Source organism: Crocodylus porosus, unplaced genomic scaffold (assembly GCF_001723895.1).
Source record: "Crocodylus porosus isolate Cpor-Errol unplaced genomic scaffold, CroPor_comp1, whole genome shotgun sequence".
Lineage (NCBI taxonomy): Eukaryota > Metazoa > Chordata > Crocodylia > Crocodylidae > Crocodylus > Crocodylus porosus.
The window spans coordinates 144,580,494-144,603,696 of record NW_017728886.1 but is presented as its reverse complement, the minus strand read 5'-3'; the positions used below and the strand labels follow the sequence as shown (position 1 = coordinate 144,603,696).

At 41.5% G+C, this 23,203-nt stretch overlaps 1 protein-coding gene across 1 annotated transcript in view; it reads right to left on the bottom strand.

The window, feature by feature from the left end:
* The window catches only part of PHLPP1 (PH domain and leucine rich repeat protein phosphatase 1), a 198,976-nt gene that overhangs the window by 62,166 nt on the left and 113,607 nt on the right, over positions 1-23,203 (bottom strand). The window contains exon 5 of the mRNA XM_019538254.1: positions 8,392-8,558. Coding sequence (XP_019393799.1) covers positions 8,392-8,558 — 167 coding nt within the window. The remainder of the gene's footprint in view (positions 1-8,391; positions 8,559-23,203) is intronic.

Sequence of the window (23,203 nt, the reverse complement as noted above, 5' to 3'; positions counted from 1 at the left end):
GCATAAAGGGGAAGTATCACCTCCCTGGAGCTGCTTGTGATGTACCTGCTAATGCATGATGAAGTGCAGTTAGCTTTACTGATCACTTCATCACACTGAAGACTCGTGTTCATCTTGAAGTCAACTATGACTCTGAGATCCCTTTCTGCTACAGTGCTGCTGAGAGGGTCATCCCTCAGCCTGTAAGTCTGTTGGTGATTTCTTCTCCCTTTTCGCAGCACTTTGCATTTGTCCTCGTTGAATTGCATCCTATTCTGTTCTGCCCACTTCCCCAACCTGTCCAGATCCGCCTGGATTCGTTCCCTCCCCGCTAGTCTGTTCACTTTACCCCATAACTTGGTGTCATCAGCAAATTTGGACAGACCATGACCTCATCCAAGTCACTGATGAAGACATTGAGTCAAAGGACAATGAACTTCAAAGGGTTTAGAGCAAACATGCATCTTTTGTTTGGTGTCATAAGACTACCTCTGCTCTGTCTCCATGTTTTAGGAAACTGTATTTCAGCCTTCTAGGTAAATTGGTAACAGCAAGGGGATTCTATAAGCAGGTGTACCGACATATGCCTCCAGTTATTCAGCTGTCCATAGGAGGGTACTCCATTCCACCAGATCATAGAGCTAGGAGCCATCATATGAGTGGCCTGCTTTTAGAGCATCTACCAAGTATCTGGGATTTCAATGAGGCAAAAAAAAGGAGCTCTGAATTTTTTTTTTTTGAAAGCTGCAGGTATGTGGCTAGCAAAATGTACTAAGTACCACAAAAACAATGGGCTACCTCTACTCTTTCAGTTTGCCCCTATAGAAAAAGAGGCAGACAATGTAAGGGGAAAACTTCACCTTGATCCAGCTCTGCACTGGGGAGAATGACACAGCAAGAAGTTACAAGAGGAAGAGCTGGAAAAAGGCAGATTAAGAGAGACAGGTGGGAGGTACATCCAACAGCAGAAGGATGCAAGGCTGCTGGCTGTCTCAAGAGTACTTAAGCAGGAGTAGCATATCCATCTGATTTCTTCTCCCCTCAAAGCAGGGAAGTCAGGTCCAGCAGGAGTCCCCCACAGACTCAAAAAAGTAGGTCACCAACTGGTTTAAAAAGGTCATGAGATTGCAGTTGAGTGACCCGTGCATTTGGGTCTGCCACTCACCTAACTGTGGTAAACCACCGATACAAAATGCAAGTACAGTTCACTGAGATAAGAATTCAAACACAAAATACATGCACAAGGCACTTGCAGCACTCCTCCCAAAACTAACACCTCAGTTTTATCCCCAACTTCACTACCCAGCAGTCCCACACACAGTGGATCCTTCCTGAAAGGTCTCATAGCTTTCCAGAGTTTTGCATGCAACACTTTCTAATGGGTTGCAGACAAATTAACCTTGTCTAACTTCATGAGATCTCTTCACTTCACCAAAGTATCTCCTCTACCTGGAATAGCATGAGCCAGCTCCTTGGCTTCCATACTGATCCCACATCCATCAGCAGACTAATGTAGAACTTCTCTTAGCTTGTGGCTCCAGTGACCCAGCAGGCTAGAGCCCTTGTCCCAAAATCCTACTCAACCCCTCTTGACAACCTCCAGAAACCACTCTGTAGTAGTTTGTTGGAAACCAGACTCTGCCAGTAGGTGTTGGGAGAGGAACAGGAAAGTGTTCTGAGCACAGATCTCATGTATGTTTATAACAACAGGTCTTGCAAGTCTTACATTCTTGTGACAGTATCAGAATACCATGGCACAATGTGTACTATTGCAATGCTATGGGGGTTTTTTTTAAGCATTTCTGCAGTAACCTTACGTGGGACAGAGAATACCATATAGTGAACAGATCTTTAAGAGCCTGAGAAGCACATTCTGAAGTCTCATGGACCATGTTCATATATGAACATAAAATTATATTTTAGAACTAGAATGCAGAGGAGTCCCTGGACATTTAGAACTGCCAGCCCAAGCCATTGCTTAATATGTGAAATATTTTTCTAAACAATTTTTCCAAATCTGGCAGCTGTGGATGAGGACTGTATAAAGAACCACATCCAAAGAAGTTACTGTGGCAATTCTGGGCAATTCCGCTGCTAGAAGGGAAAAAGGGAGGAAGGATCCCAAAGGACCTTGAGGGGGAAAGTCTTGTAAAAGCTACCCCAGAAGAGAAGAGATAGAACTGAAGGTTCAACAGAGCAAAATATTCAAAATGGAGATTAGAGAAACAGGAAAAGCAGAAAACCAAAAAGACTATATACATAAGAAAAAAATTGAATATTATTTTTACACTATGCTTTCCTGAGTTAAGATTACAGAGAAAGACTCAAGTGATATACAAAACCCTTTAAAATATATTTCTTTTAAATTTGTATTTAAATTCAAAACCTAAATTCAACATCTTAATTCATTTTTCCCCTTTAATTCTGTGGTACCTTCTTTTTTAAACAAGCCAACCTTTATTGTGTTTGCAATTTAATCATTGTAGAGTTTTGCTAAAGCAAAAAACACAGAATGCAAAGTAAGTAGAAAGTGATCAGATAGCTTTAAAAAAACCTAATTAATTGTTTTTTAAATTTTTAACCAAGCAGCAACTTAAAATGATGAGTTATTTATCATCTAATAATCTATGTACTTCTAAAAAAATAACATTTTTATTTAAATGTTTATTTTTTTTACCAGTAACAGTAATGCACTGATTACTTTTCTAGAATTTAGAACTATGGCATGTTTATAACTATGAAAGTAACATTTCAATATTTAAGCGTCTTTGCAAAACCCATTGGCATCAAGAAGAGTCTTTCAACAGACTGCAGAGGACTCTGGATTAGACTTTTACATACATAGGACACCCTGCACTTAACGGGTTCTGGATTGGGAAGGTGTGTAATGTTACAAGGATATACCATTTTCAGGTTATGATCTTTCTCAATACTATGACACTATCAGCCTGTCCCTTGGTTATGTTTCCAAATTTCTGTACTTCTTTCAAACACTTTTGCTGCTAGCATCCATCATGCAAAATCCTTCTGCTTTGTCATGTCCTGTGAAAGCTGAAAGATTTAAAGCAGTGTCACCTGTCCAAAGGAATTTCAGCTAACTGATGCCTGAGAGAAGATCTGGTCTCTGAGAGGCCCCAAGGGGGGAAAAAAAAAAAAAAAAAAGAAGGTACTGCCTGCATGTATGTATTTGTAATAAAAAAACCCTGAAGTGTCACTGTTCAACAGTGAAACTTTATTCTAGGTAAAGGGTTGAAGGGAAAAAATAATCTAGCTCTTTAGATTTAAATCAATAAGTAACAAGCCATAAGTTTGTTTCAGAAAATTAATGAACTGGTGTTAGCCAATTCGATTTATTCTGCATACAAAACTGTATAATGACAATTTATTATTTATCAACACAATTATTTTCCCATCTTTATCAAGCAATGTTCTTACTGCCAATGATAACCTGTTCTTGTTCCATGGGTATTTAAGCAAAACAAGATGTAGTAATAAAAATGTATGGCCATAACAAAAGAATCAGCAGTCAACAGTGAGCTTGGTTCATTAGTTCACTTTCACTTCAAAGGTGAAGTTACTCAATTCCAAATGCATAATAAATCTGAATTCTCTTGTACACTTGAGAGGAGTCAAAGATGCAGCTCCAAGTATAATGTTTTTGATTCTGTTCCTTCTAAAATGCTGTTCCATACACTTTCAAACAATCCCAGATATTAACACCAGGATAAATGTAAACCTATAAACCAACAAAATAGCTTTACTGCTAGAAATAGAGAGACGCTTTAGGAGCATAACACTTTTTAGCATGCAAGTCTAGACAGCTCAATTCCCTTAGCAATATATAGCAGACTAAAGTAAGCAAGGGAGTTGCCTTTCCAAAAAAGGTCCCATATTTTAAGCTTCAGCAACACCTTTAAGAATCTGAACAAGCAAAAATAAAAAATTTGCTTGATAGTTAATTTTTTTGTAAGGTAAGTGAATTTTTACACTGCCAGCCACTTTAAAGTTAACAGTAAACAACACATTTTTTAGCACACACACTACAGGGGGGGGAAAAAATTATATAGATAGATAGATAGATAGATAGATAGATAGATAGATAGATAGATAGATAGATATAGATATAGAGCTAGGCGTTAGTACAAAGCTACTCGGTATGCAGAAAGCTGTGTTTCTGTTCATCCAAAACTGTAAGTTGTTGAACATAGTATTACAATTGTAAGTGGACAACAAAACCAGTGAATACAAAGGAAGATTTGCTCATCTTGTGCACCAAAAAGTGTCCTTTCCTTTTGTATACCTGACAAAAAGGGGAGTGCCACTGAACTCCACATTTTCCTTTCTCCCTAATAGTACTCTCAAATGTGCAACAGCAATACAGTTGTAATAAAAGCTGTGTCACTGGCTCTCATCAAATGCACCTCTGTGTCTGAAGGCAGAAACTGACCACAATGTTTTTTGTCTACTTTGTCCCACACCCTTTATGGAAGGCTACCAAATTAAAGCCCGACTCTCACTGACCAGTTCAGAATTATGACCGTCTTGCATTCAACCTGCAAAGATGTATGATCTCAATAACGCAAGTCGAAACAATTTTTCCAGTCCTTTATCTACAAGCCAAAGTTTCCAAAGCAGGTGACTTTCAGAAGCTGTCCAAGAAACATCCACTCCTGGTTACAGTATCGAAAATAACTGCCCGGTGACATTCATCACATCAACTGATAAGCAAACTACTAAGCCAGCGTTTCATTATCAGAACCAAGGTCTTCATGCAGACAAGTTAAAGGGTAGCAGGCTTACAGGTAAGAGAAAAGCCAGTACTTTTTTTTTTTATGCCCATGAGGTGTCTTTTGTTCTAAATTTAGCCTGTGGGAACTTGATGGTTATGAAAGGTGCTGAATTTAGCTCCTCAGTCAATGCGGTGTCTAAAAATTGACAGAATGCAGAACACCACTGTCCGTAGTAGCAACACAGACTTTCCAAGATCTCTCTGCCAGCTGATTGTGTCAAGCGGACCTGGTTTCGGGTAAGAACATTTTCCTATCGACCCTCATTCAAACGATCATCCCTGTTGCCTTCAGTTCTGGAGGCAGCTGAGATGAGATTCACAGATGCCCTTGCTCAGGAATGGGAAATGATTTGTAGTGAGGGCCTACTTTAAAGTTTATTTCTGAGCGTGTGATACTGCCAACCTCTCCTGCAGTGACACCACATCTGGCACCTGGAGTTACCACTCCCTTTTCCCGCTCTGTAGCGCCACCATTTTTCCTCACTGCCTGGCCAAAACCTCTCTTCTCCCCCATTCTGACTGTCAAAGCCCCCTGGCTCCATGGGCTAGATAAGATGGTTCCACAGGCTGCAGGCCCTACTAGCTCCTTTGGGCATTCACATATGCCGATGAGTATTTACATACCCAAATCACAACAGCAAATTCTACATTCACTTTAGTGTCTAAGCAACAATGAAATCTGATCAGCCCTGTGGGTTTTTCCAGTCCATTTTGTCTTACTAATAAGCCTGGCTTAAAGAACTTTGAATGATTGTTTTTATTAAACTGAACAAAGGGATCCAATCTTTCCAACCTCAGATCCCAGAGTAGTCCGTTCCTTTGGTTAGGCTTGATTCTCAATTGTTTTTCATGGAATGCTATCAATTCTTCCAGGAAGCAGACAAGGCCTCCATGAGAAATGTGGAGAACTACTACAGGCTGGCAGGGGTTCCCACCCTCATTGTAGGAACAGGAAATAAAAACATTCTATTTGAAGTCTAAGCTGAATTCATAAACTCAGAAATAAATTTCTAGAAATCATATTTCTATTTTACTGCATGTTACCTGCTAATATTTTAGTCAATATATGGTAACGTCTACCAAGAAAGAAAAGTCTCATGATTTCAGGGTGTGCAGTACAACTGTAACTATTTCCCCCTCCTCTAGGCCCTGGAAGCAGGGACATATTATCCCTATTTTACAGGATGATAGAGTGGGGAGTTCTGGTAGCAATACACAAGGTTACCTACTGAACTTAAGGCTTTACTTTTGGCCATCACCTTTACTATTCAAGGCAGTAGAAGGAATGAGAAAAAGTACTTCCTTTAGGGACTTGAGCAGCAGTTCTGCACCCTGGGATGCCCAAGAAAGTCAAAAGGTAGACTGAGATTAGTCTCTGCTGGCAAGAAGCCTAGAGATGCCCATGCCTTTTGCTAACCCAGTGAGTTGGTGCTCATTTTGGAGCAGCTGTGCTTTAGGAAGACTATGGTACAGCTATGCAACCTCTTTTAAATCACTGTGCAGTCCGAGGAAGAGGAGCTATTGGCAGCACCTGGAGCCAACGAGGAGTCCAAGCAGGGGTGTAACAAGGCAACTAAGCACCTGGGGCAGCAGGACACATGAGGGAAGTGTCAGCTTCTGGCGGCTGCTGTACCACCAGTGCAATTGAAAAGGCTGGGCAGCAGACATTAGTTTTGCATCCCCTCCCCTCCACCCCCCAAGTTAGCACCCAGGGTTGCTGCCCTGGACACCCCACTCTAGTTATGCAACTGAGCCCAAGTACCAGTTCAACAGGTTTCATGAGCAGTACAGCTCTTCTGACAAATATAGCCAGGGAAAAAGCCAAGCTGGTACCAGATCAGTGAAAGCATCATCATCCTAAGTCTTTATAAACAGACCATTTCTCCACCTTCATGAGGAGAATTTCTTTAAAACGTATACATAAATTCAGCTCTTACATTTTTGTGTAGGTGTGCTGTAGAAACAAGGTCAGGCTGAAAGCTTCCTAAAGGGTTTCCGCTGCCAAATCCCTTCAGGCATCCTTATAGGCATGAGTGGGTATCCATCTGCAAAGTGCTTCAGAGAGCTTATCCTCAGGAAGTTATAACCCAGTCACCACAACCCAAAAGGGCAAAAGGCCTTAAAGTTCAAGGACAGGGCAAGGTTCCCATTACTCCAGAGTACATTGCCACACACCTTTCATAACAGGTCATTTTTCAACTTTGAAAAAGCCCGTGAAATCTATTCAGCCATGCCCAGGTTTTGGAGGCAGACAGGTCACTGAGAAAGCAGGACTGGCTCCCAGGAGAGCAACACAATTCTTTCATTCCTCTTTCTTATAAGTAAGGGACCTTCCTTAGTTTCCCAGATGTAGAACAGATATTGAGGCAAGGAGAGAAGTTCCATTTGGTTTGAAGCTAACTGTTATGTGGTCAGACCACCCCATCACAGAAATGTTTTTGGCTTCTATAGTTGCTTCTTTTTTAGTCCCTACTACTGTAGCAAGCCTGACAACACAACTGGGCCCTGGGAGCGGTTGGCATCAGCTGCCTGCAGCCACTGGGCTGAATTGTGCTTCACCTGTCGCCCCACGCCTGGGCTCCACCTGTCCCCAACTCCCCCCAGCTTCTGCACTGTGCCGTGCCCTGGCATAGGCAGCTGGTGTCAGCTGCTTCCAGGGCTGTTGTAGCAGGGGCTGGGGGGAGTGGGGACAGGCAGAACCCAGGCGCAGGGGGACAGGCAAAGCACAGTGCAGCCCAGTGGCTGCAGGCAGCTGGCGCCAACTGTTCCCAGGGCCACTGCAGCTGGGGCTCGGGCGAGTGCCCCTCTGTTCCGGGAAGGGGCGCAAACCTATGCAGATCGCAAAAGATCAAATTTACCTCACATATAACGTATTATGGGTCTAAAAATGCTCATCACATAAGAGTGAATTAGCATATACAGAACCTACATAAAACAGAGGGAAACCTATAGTGAGAAATATCTACCTACTGGATACAAAAAAAAAACACAGACTAAATATAGACATTGGATTTATGATGCATTATAGCCTGCCTAACATCCAACTCCCCAGATAAACCCTCCACTTTTTACCAGCAAGTCTCATTCCCACCCCCTGTCTCCCATCCTTTGACTACAGCTACATTCATTACCCCTACCCCCACCTGTCTTTCACCTAGTGACCACCTCAATTTACATTTTAACTGACTTTCTTGCATAGGTACTGGTCTCTGATTGCTTTACCTCTCCATCCAGGAAAAGCTCACACCATCTGCAGGTACTCTCTCAGACTGATGAAAAAGCTTGTGCTAGTTTGTGCCCGAAAGATAGCTGGGAAAAATTCTTCTTAGCTATCTGAGTTGGTCTAATAATAGATATTGGATTTACCCAAAGAACCTTGTCTGCCATTGTTAGAAACAAAGTATTTATATTCTTTCTGAAAATTAGTCAGCTCCCACCATGCATATTTTTCACAAAACCAAGCCAGAGCCCATTTGTTCACTGCATGCTCCCAGATTCTTGTAGTTAAGTTTTGCCTCTTGACACTTTAGGACAGTGTGCACATTAGAGGTAAATACAGCCAGCCACAACAGAGCAGAAGACATAGTTACAGAAGCATGTGAACTTTTAAAATTTTTATTTACCTCTGTAATTCACCAAGCCCTCTGCTTGTAGATGGACTTGGGTTTATCCTCAGGAAGTTCTGCTTTAGGTTGAGATGGGTAAGGTCTTGACTGTAGAAGAGGTTGGCAGGCAGATGCTCAAGACTGCAGCATGACAGATCCACTGAGCTTATGCGCTGTGATGCAATCTAGAAACCAAGAAACAAGCATGATAAGACCACTGAAAATGAGAATGTCCCCTTTGACACATATGGGTGTAAGAGGAGTCTTTTACACATAAGTAGTTATTGGTCTTTTCACTTTCCCCTGCTCTGCCAGCGCTGCCTCAGTTTCAGTGATAGCCAGTATGCATGAAATGTATGTAGTGAAGGTTTATCCACTGCAAGTCTTGGAACTGACTAGAAAAAAAGGTTGGTTAACACTCACTCTGCAAACACACTCTGCATGCGGAGACAATTGGAAAGCAGTCTATCTGTAAGCAAGTAACAGGTGCAAAGATGGGGCATAAAACATTCCATGCTGCTATACAAGCAGTAAATATACATGAAGTGATAGGTAGATGTGCAGTTTCCCAGTCTCAAGCCTTTAAAATCAGCATTATGAAGGGATATTAAAGGAAGATCATTGTGCTTACCATGCATTTATAATGTCAGCTTTCTAATTTATAGAAACACCTGTTGTTGAATTTTTCAACATTCTGCCCTTACAACTAAATTTCAAAGCCCAGAAGTGGATATATTTATATAGCTGGTGCTAACATGGCTCTTCAGGCATAAGGACCAGCAAGCCTGCTTTTTTTGCCCCTCCATGTAATTACTGATTGTACTGTGCTCTTCTACTTTCACAGATCAAAGCTGTTAGGGCAAGAAGATTTCAAAAAGTGGTTTCCTCTCCTTGCTTCTCATCATGCACTGTCTCTCCCCAGACATTTCAGAATCATTTTCCCATGGTGTGGGAAAAGGAGATGGAAACAAAGCTCTTCATTAGAATGTCAGGTCATCCTAGAACATGACCTTGAGGTCACCTGTTAACTACCAACACATTAGCTGTGGCACAACACTACAGGAATGTCTTGTTAACGATGTGCAATAATTCTGGCCACTTGAGAATTATCTCCTACAATTCCAGCATAGACAAGCCTACAGAGAGAATGATTAAAGAAACAAGGGAAAGTCGCCACTAGAGAGGCATGCTTCTTGTATGAACCTTGTTACAGATCTGAGGGCAAGAACTATACCGCTAAATTAGACCTCTAAAGTAGCACAAATGGTTACGTATTCTGGCAACTATTCCTTGCAACAGCAACATAGCTTTATTTGGTCAGCAAAATTTTTATTGGCCTTGCACACTAAGGCTCAAAATTACAAACGCTACATCTAAAGAAAAGAAAAAGAAAAAGAAAAAACAACACGAAAATTCATAAACAAATGCACAGGAGACGTCAATCAGATTGTACTGATTAGGAAAACATGTAGCTCTGCTGCCAACTATGGTTATAAAGTAATATCACCCCGCATTTGTGGAAAGGGCCAATTCTGCACAAGTTGCCCTGAACGCAAAAGAATTAATCAGCTTTAGCTAGCAAAACAGAATTGGCTTTGAGGCTGAAGGGAAGGTCAGTAACAGGGGAGAAATATTCCTTTTTAATAAGAGGGGGGGAGGGAGTAGAAAGAAAAAAACCCCCTGTAAGCCAGCTTGATTATAAATACCGCCTTAAACTTCAAGGGGAGTTGTCAGTTCCATCATTTTCCCCAATATAAACTATAAATATCAACCTTCTACTTTTACATTACAAAGGCTCAAATCTGGATTTAAAGCCTACATGTTACCGTAGCTGTACTACATGAATTGGACCATAAAGAGCGAATAATGCCTTTTCTTCTGTGCTAACCAAAAGCTACTAATATGCAATTCTGACCAACCCAATATGAGAAAAGTTCTCTCCTTTATTAGCCAAATTGTGACACTAGAAAGTAATACATAGATTCCTGTTATTTTTATCACACAGAAATTACTGCAGATTAAGGAGCCAGTGCTTTAAATCAACAAAGCAATAGGCCTCAGGAGGTATATTTTAATAGAAAGGTCTCTAAACCAGCATTAAGCAACAGTGGTAAAAATGAATCAGGAACACTTAATAAAGGGTAAGTGTCATTAAAAAAAGTAGGAGTAACATGCAAAACTGGATAAGTCCGAGTCAAGCTTAATGGAGTATTTCACTAATGAAAATACTACCATTTTGTAGCACATTTGCAATACTTTTTTAAAACATCAAGTCTTACTTGGATTCTTAATAATCTGCTAATAATCACCACCTTCACGAGTCATGAAAGTTCTGTCTAATCCTCTGTTAAACAGTAATTTTCTATCGAGGAACCGACATTTCCAACCTTGTTACATGGAGGATTTTTGAAAGATTTACATGCAACTGACAAATTATTTGAAGATGCCCCTAACATAAAATTAGGAGGTTCAAAGAAGTGCATATTGGAAGGGATTGGCCCCGTCACTGGCCATAACTTTACCGAAATAGTGTGTCATATAAAGATCATAGAACTGAGGAAAGAATTAGTTTTAGTTTCTCAAAAGAGAATTAACATGATTATTGTAATCCTTCAAGCTGGACCTTACTGACCCATAAACAAAATATTTTCTCCTACTAGTGTTTTACTGCTCAAAAATTAATATTGTTCTGTATCACAAAATGGCAGGGAAAAGAGTAAGATGTTGGGAATTACATTTTTACTGGTGGGGGTGGGGGGAGAAGCCTACACAATTCTGTGCTTAGCCTTAAGAGCTCACAAGGGTGAGTTTAAAATGTATGATATTACACGTGAAAACAACTATTTAACGCTAAAATAATGCCTGGGTTCCCAAATTAAACACCATAAGGAACTTAAATCTCATTTTTCATTGACCCAAGAGATTGAGTACCCTTTGTACTTATTATTGAATTATTTAGACCACAGCATTTAAAAAAACCCAAAAGACAACAAAAAACCTAGGTATAGCAAGTTCCCTGGGCTGACTTAAACATCATAACAGATTTTTTTTATATCAAATTAAAACAGGTGACAGCCTTTGCAAAATCAACTTTCACACAAAAAGCAAGGGGAATAATGCCCTGCGACGGGTCAATTAATTCTGCAGACAGAGACAGAATCCCCTTTTCTCCAAATCCCTCACCGGGGGAGGGGGGCACGGGAAAAAGTCAGCATCACTAAGCACTTCCCCAAAACACGACAGGAACAGACAGACACGCTTGCTTTTTGAATTGTGGGCTTTTTAAAGGCTCTAGTGCACAGTTACATACAGTTAGTATCGGTCTTATTGTACACCCTGTTCTCAGTGGCTCTCCTTTGCACTGGACCAACACAAAAAGGGTTCAGTGGTAATCCCCACACCTGTTCACCATCTCCAGGTTGTGAGATCCAATGGCCCAGTCCCATCCCATGTCTTAAGCCACAGAGGAAAGCAAAATTCCCCAAGTTCCTTGCAGCCCGTTTCATCTAGGGGAACATCTCTTTCCTGATCCCAAATTTGGCAACAGGTATGACCTTGAGTGAAAGACCAAGTTGCTCCATCCATAAGCCTGCAATGTTTCAATGATGTAGCAAAATCCATACTTTGGAAGTTCTGATTGCCAGCAGATTTTTTAGTTGTTTGTTTGTTTTATTAGTGACAATTAAAATATGAGGATACAAGAATAAAACACTTAGCTACATGTGATTTCTTAATGTTTTTAAACAAATAGGTAAATGAATTTTATGGAAATTTTACCCCACTATTATTTCAACAGAAGAGAGATGAAGCAGTAACCTGGTAGGTTAACCCAACAGTTTATTTACTCAACAGCAATAAATTTGACTGACGATCCTTCCAGTTCATATTGCATGTTACTCACTCCATGCAGGCCTACAAGTTTTTAAATGCTTCCTTTGTCTAACACTTGAGGAACAGACCAAGTAAAGGTCCCATAAAAGAAAGTGGCATAAGACTAGGATAGCAAGCCAAAAAAAACCACTCTACATCCTCATCACAATCATCTTTTAAAATGTCAATGCACTGTGTACTTTGCCTCAGCCGTAATGAAATGCAGTATCATTATTCATAATGGTATTGGCAGAGCAGGCTCTTCCCTTGGGCAATGAAAACCAGTGAATGACTTTTCCCCACCTAAAATGAGTTTGCCTGGAAAAAACTATAATTATTTCAACAGGAACACTCATGAAATGCTAGCATTTTCAAACTGCCTCATGCATTACTTTTAATGCAACACAGCTTAAAATATAAGCAAGGGTACACAAAAGCTAGTGACATCTTCTGTGGACAAAACTGCTCTGAACAAGTCTCCCTTGGTTAGTGTTTGGAAACTTGATTTGAAGAAAACTAGGCATGATGACAAATAAGATGAAAAGGAACCTAGTTTCATGGTAAATTTACCTGTTTGCAATTAAAAAATTGCAACAAGCCACCTCTGTTCCTTCCTTTGTCCAACAGCAGAACTGTGGGTCCATCACAAAGCTCTGATGGGACTGATTACTGGCCCTTTCTCTGCTCTATCCTACAAAAATCTGCTGCTGACAATGGATGCCAGCAGTGTCTTCAAGACAGATTCAGGCCTATTTTACATGTGTAAGTTTTTGCTATAACCTAAAGTGTCAATTTTAAAAACCAAATGTAATTATACATTCTCCCTGTTCATCCCAACTCCCTAAAGATAGGAGATAATTTTTTTTAAAAAAACCTCCAATAAAAGACAACTAAAACAACAGATCTCAAAATGCATTCCTGATAGTTGATTTTCTCTCAAGTTACACCCAATATTAGCATTTGTATACAGGTGTTTTAATTTTGCTCCCCCTTTAAAATCTTCAAAAAAGACACATGTGTTAATCATAGCATTGTGGCAGGCTTGCTGGGCTTTGTCTGCCTCTCTGGACTTAGGAAACTGCAAATGCAAATGGTGGGGCAAAACCCACCAATCAGAGCTAGGCAGGGGAGGAGCCAGGAGGAGAGTCCACTCCACCTCTATTGCAAAGCGGGGGCACCAGGATGGATCTAATTGGGAACTGCAGTTGCTGCCCCCCCCCCCCCAACTGGTTCATTTTCAATCTGGAGGCAGGGCCCCAGAAGTGGATATAAGCAGCTGCATGCTAAGCACATGGCACAGTCTGCAAGGGATAAAGAAGAGGGAAGAGGTCCCAGGGCCAAAAAGGGCTGGGAGAGCTGCCCAGTGGGCATATCCAGCTGCCCTGAAGAGCTCGAAGATTGCACCGACGGACAGAAGTGGTGGAGAGGTGCTGGCGTCACTGCACAGAGGGTCCATGAGGGACCAGGACCTTGGAAGCTGCATCGAAGTGGCTTGAGTCTCCAACCCCAGCATGAGGCCAGGCTGCAGTGCAGGCATCGCTGCATGGAGGGTCCTCAAGGGACTAGGACCCTGGGAGCTGCATCATAGTGCCTTGGGTCTCCAACCCCGGCACAAGGCTGGGCATGGGAGCCAGCACTACTGCATGGTGAGTCACTGTGGAGAGTAAGGCCCTGGAGAAGGGCTGGATGGTCTGGGTCCTATCCCCTGTGGTGAGTTCACATGGGTCCCAGAATGGAGCAGTCCCCGAGCGTGGGGAGCAGTATTCAGAGCAACCCAGCCCTGGGCAGGCATAAGGCAGTCCAGGCCCGCAACTCCCTCTGCTGGGAAGGACTGAGCCACTGGGATGCGTGAGCACGTTACACCGCTCCCCTGGGGCCTGGAACTAAGCACTCTCCTGGAGAAACATCAGCCAGGCCCAGGCAACTTATGGACACCACCCACCTGGCTCCTTGGGTCATGGGAGTCAGTGGAGCAATATAGATATTATTATTATTATTTTGAGAGCGAGCATGAGAGTGCTCTATATCTATAAATAAATAAAATGTGTACCTGGTTAAGACATTGCTTTCTGTGCCTCCTCTATTGAGACATGATAGGTGGGATGGAACTGTGAGTAGACTGCAGTTTCTACCCTCAGCATGTGGGTCCTACTGGCTTTCCCCTTCTATTGGTGAGATGGGGGACACTCACTTTGGGGACACCCGTACATTAATATTTCTAAAGCTGACTCCAACTATAGTAAGAGTGGTTCAAACAGCTACAGAAACTCAATCAAAGTGTAGCAGGAAGCCCCCTTTGCACATTTCCCTTCTGGACATTGATATACTGATATAACAGAAGCCCCTTCTTGCCTGCACCTCACCCCCCCGCCATTTTGCGCATTTATTTTTCCTTCTAAGTATTGGCAGAGACCTAGCACACACTGCATGGGTGTGGCAAGGCTCAGAACAAGACAGAAAGCTGAAGTGGCTTTCTGTAGGAGAAACCTACAAACTATATCTACATACCATTTAAGCTCAGTGTCACTAAAGAAAACAAAAGAAATAAAAGACTGCCAATATATCCTGGTGCTAACCTAACTCACTCACTGTCCCTAGTAGCCTTTGATCCTCACTACTTCACGTTGCATTTTTATATATTTCTCACAGTGCATTTTTATATTTCATCTGTCTCATCTTTACCATGGCATTTTATATTTTTTACTTTTAAACCCTTAAGGAATGCACTCCCTGTACAATGAAGTTACACCCTGGACCATTGTTAATAGTCTAGCCAAAGGAACTTACCATTACAAAACTCTGCTCTATAAGCCATTTTAGGCTAACCAAGACAAGGAACTGATTCCCGGGACTGAGCACACACCCTATTGACTATTCCTGCAACCCTTCACAATATCATTGTTAATTAATCAAAATCACAAACTGACTCCCAAAACTGTACTACCAGATAGGCAAGACACCTGTGACTAACAGCTGTCATGCACTACTCAAGACTCACATGGGACAGCAACCTCCACACTGGGCAGCCAAGATGATGCTGGGGGATCACACAAGTCTGCCAGAAAGGGATAAAAGGCAGTGAAGCATGACCCTCAGTGGCACCCTCTCATCCAGCACCTGACCTACCAAGAGAGAAGGACAAGCAGTTGGCCCCTTTATGGAGAAGACATTACCTTGAAGGAAGCTGACCACTGACAGCAGACTCCAGAGTCCCAGCTAGTAAGACATACTGACACCATGCTCTCACAATCACTACAACTACTATCCACTATACTACCTGGGGTTAAATGACATGGGTTTGAATGAGTGCATGTGTGTGCGCGCACCTATGCCAAGGTGACCAGTACCACTCATAACTCAAAGTTTGCATTTATGATTTTATTGGTAACGTCACATTCCTATTTATGATGATCCCAAGAGTTGGTCCTTTGTAGCCAACAACACTAATGATCTAGAACAACTAAGAGCAAAAATATCCTTCCCAAAACCAATCTAGCTCCATACATACCACAAGCATCTTGTAGTGGAAAAATGCAAAAAGCCCACTATTGATGGCCTCAGTCCCATTTTCAAGGAAAACTTGTCAAGAAATCAGCTGTGAGATCTTCACCCAAATGAAAATAGCCTTTTTTCCCTGAAGTATAACTACCCAGCAAGCTAACACAGCCATTCAGTGTAATAATCTAAAAAGACTACCTAATTCTCTCCATCCCATCCTTCACTTTTAAAAAAAATATTATGTTAAACATAATACACATCCAACTCAAGCTTAAGACCCTTCAAAAGAACATACATGAAAACCAAACTGGGCAAAAACTTACAAAACTAGGTAAATCACTGATACAGTAATTCCACTTAGGGACAATAGGCAAATGAAGGTAAGCTAGTCACAGTTCAATCAGCCTGTCCTCCCATTTTTTCCTCAAAACTTAAGACTTGCTCTGCTGTACAACAGTACACTATGCAACCAAAATACCCAAGGCAAAAAATAACACATTTATTTAACTAATACTCCTCACTCTTTTTATTCTTTCATATTGATCAAAATCTGTGTACAAAAAAAATATCTTCTACATTTGAACTTCATGCAGGTTTAGTGTTCACCAACTGCAGTGTTTGCTACTTCAAAAACGGAACAGTGGAACAGAAATAGTGAAGCAAATTTCACATACAACACTTCAGATATGATTTGAGACTGCTTGAAAACTCCTGCAAGCAGGGACTTGTCCTACCAGCAGAGCACTATTTGGAAACTTATTTTGGAATAGATGACTTTGTGTGTCAACCTAAACAAAGAATGGTCCCTTTTATTACAGTGTACGCATGTCCACATGGGAGTTTTACTGGTAGTCATGCTGGTAAGTTTCCCTGAATAGGTAAACCCCTAAGCAAATAGAAATGGAAATTACCATCATGGAAAATAACTGATGCAAGTGACATGTCATTCTATATAAATCAAACTCCAATTCCTTCACTTTAAGTAGATTTCCCAAATGAAAATGGCTTTTCCTGTTAACTCAGTAGAGAAGTACTGACAAAAGAAAAACATGTCAGCAACAGCCTCAGTTTGGGAACCTTGGTGGTTTTTACTTTTAATTAAGATCCCCTGAAGGGGTCAAACATTTTGTGCCCCTGTTCCATCACCAGCTGCCCATCCTCCATCACTTTTTGTAAAAGCTTGAACAAGTACCTACAAAACTCATGACAACTACTCTTCTCTACACTTTCGGAAGTCTAAAACTCTGACATCAGGAGTAGCAGTAAACTAAATTCGGTAAATTAATTTATATAATTTTATTTGAAGCAAAAAGATACCCATCACAATCTCATCATTGTAATGGCAAGAGGCAAGAATTTTTGTGGGTGATAACTCTTATTGGACCAAATACACAGAGCTGGTCCAATTAAAAGATATCACCCACAAAAACTCTTGCCTCCTGCATATTTCCTGGACCATCACATCTACAACATGATACCAACACAACAAAAACATTGTTAATGAAACTCAGGACTGGGCATTACAACCTGAGAAAGTATAAATGCATATGGAGTCCCACAGGCCTCTGGACTTCTTACCTAAGCTTTGCTTCTGTTAAGTAGCAGAAGGCATAAAAAGACACAGCACTTAAAACATTTCAAAAGGCTACTGTACAGATGTGGAGAAGAGATAACATACTCTTCAAGCATGACAAGATAGTGCCTGCAGGGAACTGATACTATCTGGTACCATTTTGCACTACCATACAACTGTACAGGTTATCAGACCTTCGGCATCCCAACAAGCGGTGTTCTCTATCCACACTTTTTCCTGGCTACTGTTACCTGCTTTCCCCTCCCCCTCCCACCTGCAATGTGCCACCCCCCCCGGGTTGACCCGAGGACTAGGAAATGGAAGTGGGGGCTGATTGTTGGGGGATTCCTGCACCTTAGCACTGCCAGGCAATTCGGCTTCCACGGGAGGAGAGGCATGGAGAAAAGTCACAGGTGTTGCACCCTCTGGCTGGAGAGCTTGCTTCGGCATACAGCTGTAATATTTTCAGAGCACTCCAGCCAGGAGCCATGACATGGGATGCACGTGTATCCTGCAGCTGAAGTGCTGTGTTTTTTTAAATGTTTCTAAGCTAAAATGTTTCAGATGGTACATCTGTTCAGATCCACAGAGAACCTGATTTACATTTCTTCCTCCACTTCTTAACTCTCCTTAAGATGTCCAAAATACCTGCTCTTGGAACATAAGGCTTCTCAAATCTCTCCCCCTTCCCTGCAACACTTGTGTGAAGACAGCGTGGCATTAGCCTTCAGTTTGGAGTATCCCTAGAAACACAGCAAATCTCAATCTTGCCAAGGCAGAGATACCAGAGCAGCATGCAGTTTACTGTGCATGGGGTGGGGGGGAGGAGGGGAAGGGTCCTTCCAAATGAGACCCTGATAAAGAAGCAGGGAGTCAGCCTGTCTGCTTGACATGAACAAAATTAATTTCATTACATAGTGTGTATGACCAAAGGTGTATAACCCTGTACCCCCTGTAGCCTCAGATTTCTGCTTTCTCCCAGCTCTACTCCTTTGTCCATCTTTAAAAAACCCTTTGAGATCTTTCTAGAGTCAAGATACCATAACAGCTAGAATAGGTTGCATAACATTGATTCTAGTGTCTTGTACCCTAGAACATGTGATAATTACAGACATTTGATTAGAACACAAAATTCAAATTCACACTTAGAACTGGGATCTGATTTAATTCCAATGTACAAATAGGCTTGAAAAAACTAATTTCGTGTGTGGACAATACTGTTTTATGTCCCTCCCCCACCAGGTTATATTTTTTTAGTAAAACTATTTGATGATTAACTAAATACAACCATCTTGAACCAAGAACAGAGCCGTGATAAACTTCAGTGCAAAGAGACAAAACTACAGCCTAACTAGAACAAGCAAATCAACAAGCTTAAAATTACTAAATACCACTTCACAGGCTTAACATCATCTGAATAATTTTAACACTATAATCAAGCCAGGATACAAGTGTTCACTCCCATACTATTAATCTGTGTGTACAACGTGTAAATGAGTGGTTCAGAACTGAAATGGCAACTGTCTTTTTTAACAACTTAAGGTACCGAAGAGAGTAATGAATGCAAGAGGAAAAAAAAAATTTCCAAGCATTCACTATTAACAATTCAAAACCTGCCTTATTCTCATTTTAGAACAACTCACTCAAACCTGCTCTGTTCATTATTTTGTTCTTGAAGACGAAGACGTGACATGAAACCAGTAAGATGCATTTTATTTGCTCAGTTATTATCCTACAGACAAGTATCAGTGTCATAAGCAAAAGGCAGCACCAACCTTAAAGACAAGCATAAGTTTTCCCTCCATTATTTCAGAGAGAAAAATACTACACAACAGGGGTCAATGTTTTTTGGGCAGAGTACCAAAAACACCCACAACCTCAACTTCTAAGATGCTGGCATGCCAGGGGAGGACAGCAAGGGAGCCATGAGAAGCCCAGTCCTTGTCATGGCAGTTCAGCCCTGGCCTGCCATGCACCTCGAAGGCGCACATGCACCTGTCACGCAGACCCCAGTGCAGCTGCTTGCAGTCTCCCGACTGCCTGCCTGTCACAGCTTGTTGAGGCTCTGGGCAGGCCCCCCATGCTGCCCACCACAGAGCCCAGGTTGCTTGCAGCAGGCAGGCTGCAAGCAGCTGCATCAGGGTCTGCGGAGCCCCAGCCCAGGTCATTGCTGGCAATGGGTACACACACACCTTGAAGCAGACCGCAGGGAAGGGGCCAGGGCTTCACTGCCACAACAAGGATGGATTGGGCCTCTCGCAGCTGTCCCCCACAAAGCACGTGCGCCAAGCAAAATGCCTTTGCATGCCACACTCTGACATGTATAATGGGGGTTGCCCACCCCCATGCTACAGCAAGGACTAAGCTCATTACTCTACTATACTCCAGAAGCTGAGCTCAGGTTAACTCAGGAAGAGTCATGAATGAACTAACATACCCAGTATTCACTAAAACAGGAACTCCTCAGTACTATTTGCAGCCAAAGATCTTGACTATTCAAGATTTCACACACACAAAAGGAAGTCAAGATCCAAAACAGACACTGGAGGTTTTGCTAGGTTGTAATCAGAACTAGAAAGAAAACTATTTTTAGAACTCGACTTCCAGAGAGGGTCTGAGAACAGTACTCCTACACATAATTAAAAAAGACCCCCACTTTAGTTCAGACACTCTCAAAGCCACGGAAGAAACCAAAGCATGGGGAACAACGCAAGTTTTTTCCAATTCATCTGAAAAGTGATGTCTTCAACCACCCCAGAAAATAAGGAAACTATCTTCCAATGAAGAACTAAAATTGCTAAATACAAAGTAATAGTTACTGCTAAGTTACGGTTCAGAAAGTATATTTTTGCTATTAAATTGATAAGCCTCACTATGTGCGAGAGCCTGTGCTTATAAACAGGCTTTTTATACAGCCTTGCTTCTGAAAACAGTGTTAATTACATTTCCACTCTTGTATTCAGTTTAGATGTCCATTAATAAATTAACTTTTTTTCAAAGCACTACTGGCAAAAAGGAACCAATTAGGCTAAAGTAAACTTTGAAAACTGATACTCATAGTTGGCCCTCATGTCAGACAAATCCATGCAAAACAAGTGTTTCTGCTTAGTCCAGGAACTGTGTAGAGCCTGAAAAGACTTAAGCAAGGCCTATATAGTTAAAAAGCCAAGGAAATTCATCTCAGGCAGAAATGTGTCTGCTGCTACTCTGCAATACCCATCAATTCAATAGGCAAGGTGCTTTGAGTAGATGTGATATCTTTTATTAGACCAACTGAGTAGCTGGAAAAAAATTATTGACAAGCTTTTGGGCAATGGTCACCCTTCTTCAGGCATAGGGAGTCTTTGCTGTTCTGAGACTCCAAGAAGTGAGAGAAGCTAAAAGTGTGCCAGGATGTCAGTGAGAATGTAAATAGATAGAAATTAGAAAAACAAAAGGTAAAGCAGAGAGTGGGGAGGGGGAAGAAAGCAGGGGGGAAAAGGCTAAAAGGAGACATTACAATGATAGAATACAAGGTAGAAAAGAGGCTGTCTGTGAAAAGGGAAATCATTGGAGATAAGGAAAACAGGCATGAGAGAAACTCAAAGTGTGAGAAGTTGTTAGTGAAAAAATAAAAGGGTAAAACTTGGAAAAACAAAAAGGTAAAGCAGGAGCAGGAGGGGGAAGAAAGCAAGGGAAAAAAAGGGCCAAAGGGAAACACTACAGTGGTAATAAGGTAAGAAAGAAGCTCAAAATGAAAAAGGAAATAGTAGAAAGTCAGGGAGTTGGGTGGTGGAGATGTGTTGGCAGGTTTTGCATTTCTTGTCCTGGCATGGTCTGGCTCCATTCTCCACCACCACCACCACCACCACAACTACACCCCACAGCAAAACCATCACCATTCCCGGATCGTATACCTGTACCTCCCCAGAATCTCATCCAGTGCACCAAATGCCCCAATGGAAAATACGCAGGAGAAACCAAACATTAACTGCACAGCAGAATGAACAAACACCGGAAATCTATCAAGGACAAGAATACCCAACTACCAGAAGGGGCACACTTCTCATAGGACAATCACTCCCTCTCCGATCTCTCACTTCTCATCCTCAAAAGGGAATTTACAACACACCTTCCACAGATGAGCCTACAAACTTCACTTCATAAATCTACTGAATACAAAAAATCATGGACTCAACATGGACATTGGATTCATGACTCATTGCAACCTGCCTGACTTCTGATTCACCAGGTACCTGCCTGACCTGACCTCTCGCATTCTTCTTTTCTCCCCCCCCCCTACTTTTCTGCCCTTTGTCTCCCTGATTTCCCACTATTTCCTTTTTCACCGTGAGCCTCTTTCTTACCTGATATTATTACCACTGTAGTGTTTCCCTTTGGACTTTATTTTCCCCTGCTTTCTCCCCCTTCCCTCCCATGGCTTTACCTTTTGCTTTTCCCATTTTTACCCTTTTATATTTTCACTGACATCTCACACTTTGAGCTTCTCTCATTCCTGTTTTCCTTATTCTCCAGTGATTTCTCTTTTCAGACAGCCTCTTTTCTACCTTGCATTCTATCACTGTAATGTCTCCCTTAAGCCTTTCCCCCCTGCTTTCCTCCCTCTCCACACTCCGCTTTACCTTTTGTCTTCCTAATTTCTACCTATTTACATTCTCACTGACATCCTGCCACACTTTTAGTTTTTCTCATTCCTTGGAGCCTCAGAACAGCAGAGACTCCCAGCACATGAAAAGGGTGACTGCACCTGAAACCTTGCCAAGAACTTTTTTCTAACTAGTCAGTTGGTCTAATAAAATATTTCACATCTATTCAAAGAATCATGCCTGCCTATCTTAAATTATACAGACATTTAAACTCTCACAGATTCTGGATACGCTATAGAGCTGTTTTCTGACTTCCTTCCAATATCAGGCTGTGGGCAAGACTATGAAAACAGTATTTAGGATTGGCTGGTTCCTCTGTACCTGGCACCTCAAAAACTTGAGTGTCTGATTGCAAAGTTTCCCCCAGCATTGAGTTCTGGATGAACAGGATGTCTGTAGAAAGAAAAAAAAAAGTGGTGGGAGAGTGGCAGAGGGGAGGAGAGGAAGGATCACACGTTCCAGGTTAACAAACTTATTTGAACTGGAAAAGCTCTGCCACCTGAAACTCTGGGAACCTTTCAGAGTCTTCAACCTCAAGAGTATTTAGTCCAAGTCTCCTTCACATTCTGGGCTGTGGTTGATAATCTATATTAAAAAGTTTTGTGAGACCCACAGTTCTTATATTAGTTTAAATTGAAACAAAAATTTTAAGCTTTCCAAATTAGCCTTGCCCAGCCTAAAAAATTTAGAACTAGGTTATACAATTCTGCAACAGGTCGAGATTGAACTGTACCCATATATGGATATAATTTAAGTTTGATTACAGGCAACTTTTAGTTTAATGAGAAGAATCTTAGGTTGGAAGGAAACAGTCCCACATTTGATCATCTTTAGCTATCTCAGGGAGAAATGAAGCACAACTGGCAATCAAAGACACTTTACTAATCAGCAACATACTTGCATTTGATTCAGGTTTTTTACCACTATTCCTGTAAATGGCAATATACACTGATTACATTTGTCACTTATTGTAGAAATATATTTACAGTACTGATAGCAAGCTGAAACATTTTTTTTTAGCTTTGAATATTTTATTCTTTTCACAAAACAGGATCTTATTTTCCAAATTCCACAGAGCAGCACAGGGCTAATAACCTAAGCCATTTCCTTTTGGCCAAGATAGAGAATTTAAGCCACTGCATGCAGGTTACAATAGTGACACTACAACAGGTTTGCTTTCATACTACTTAAACTGACATTGCAAAACAGTCTTAAAGAGGACACTGATATGCCCAAAATTACA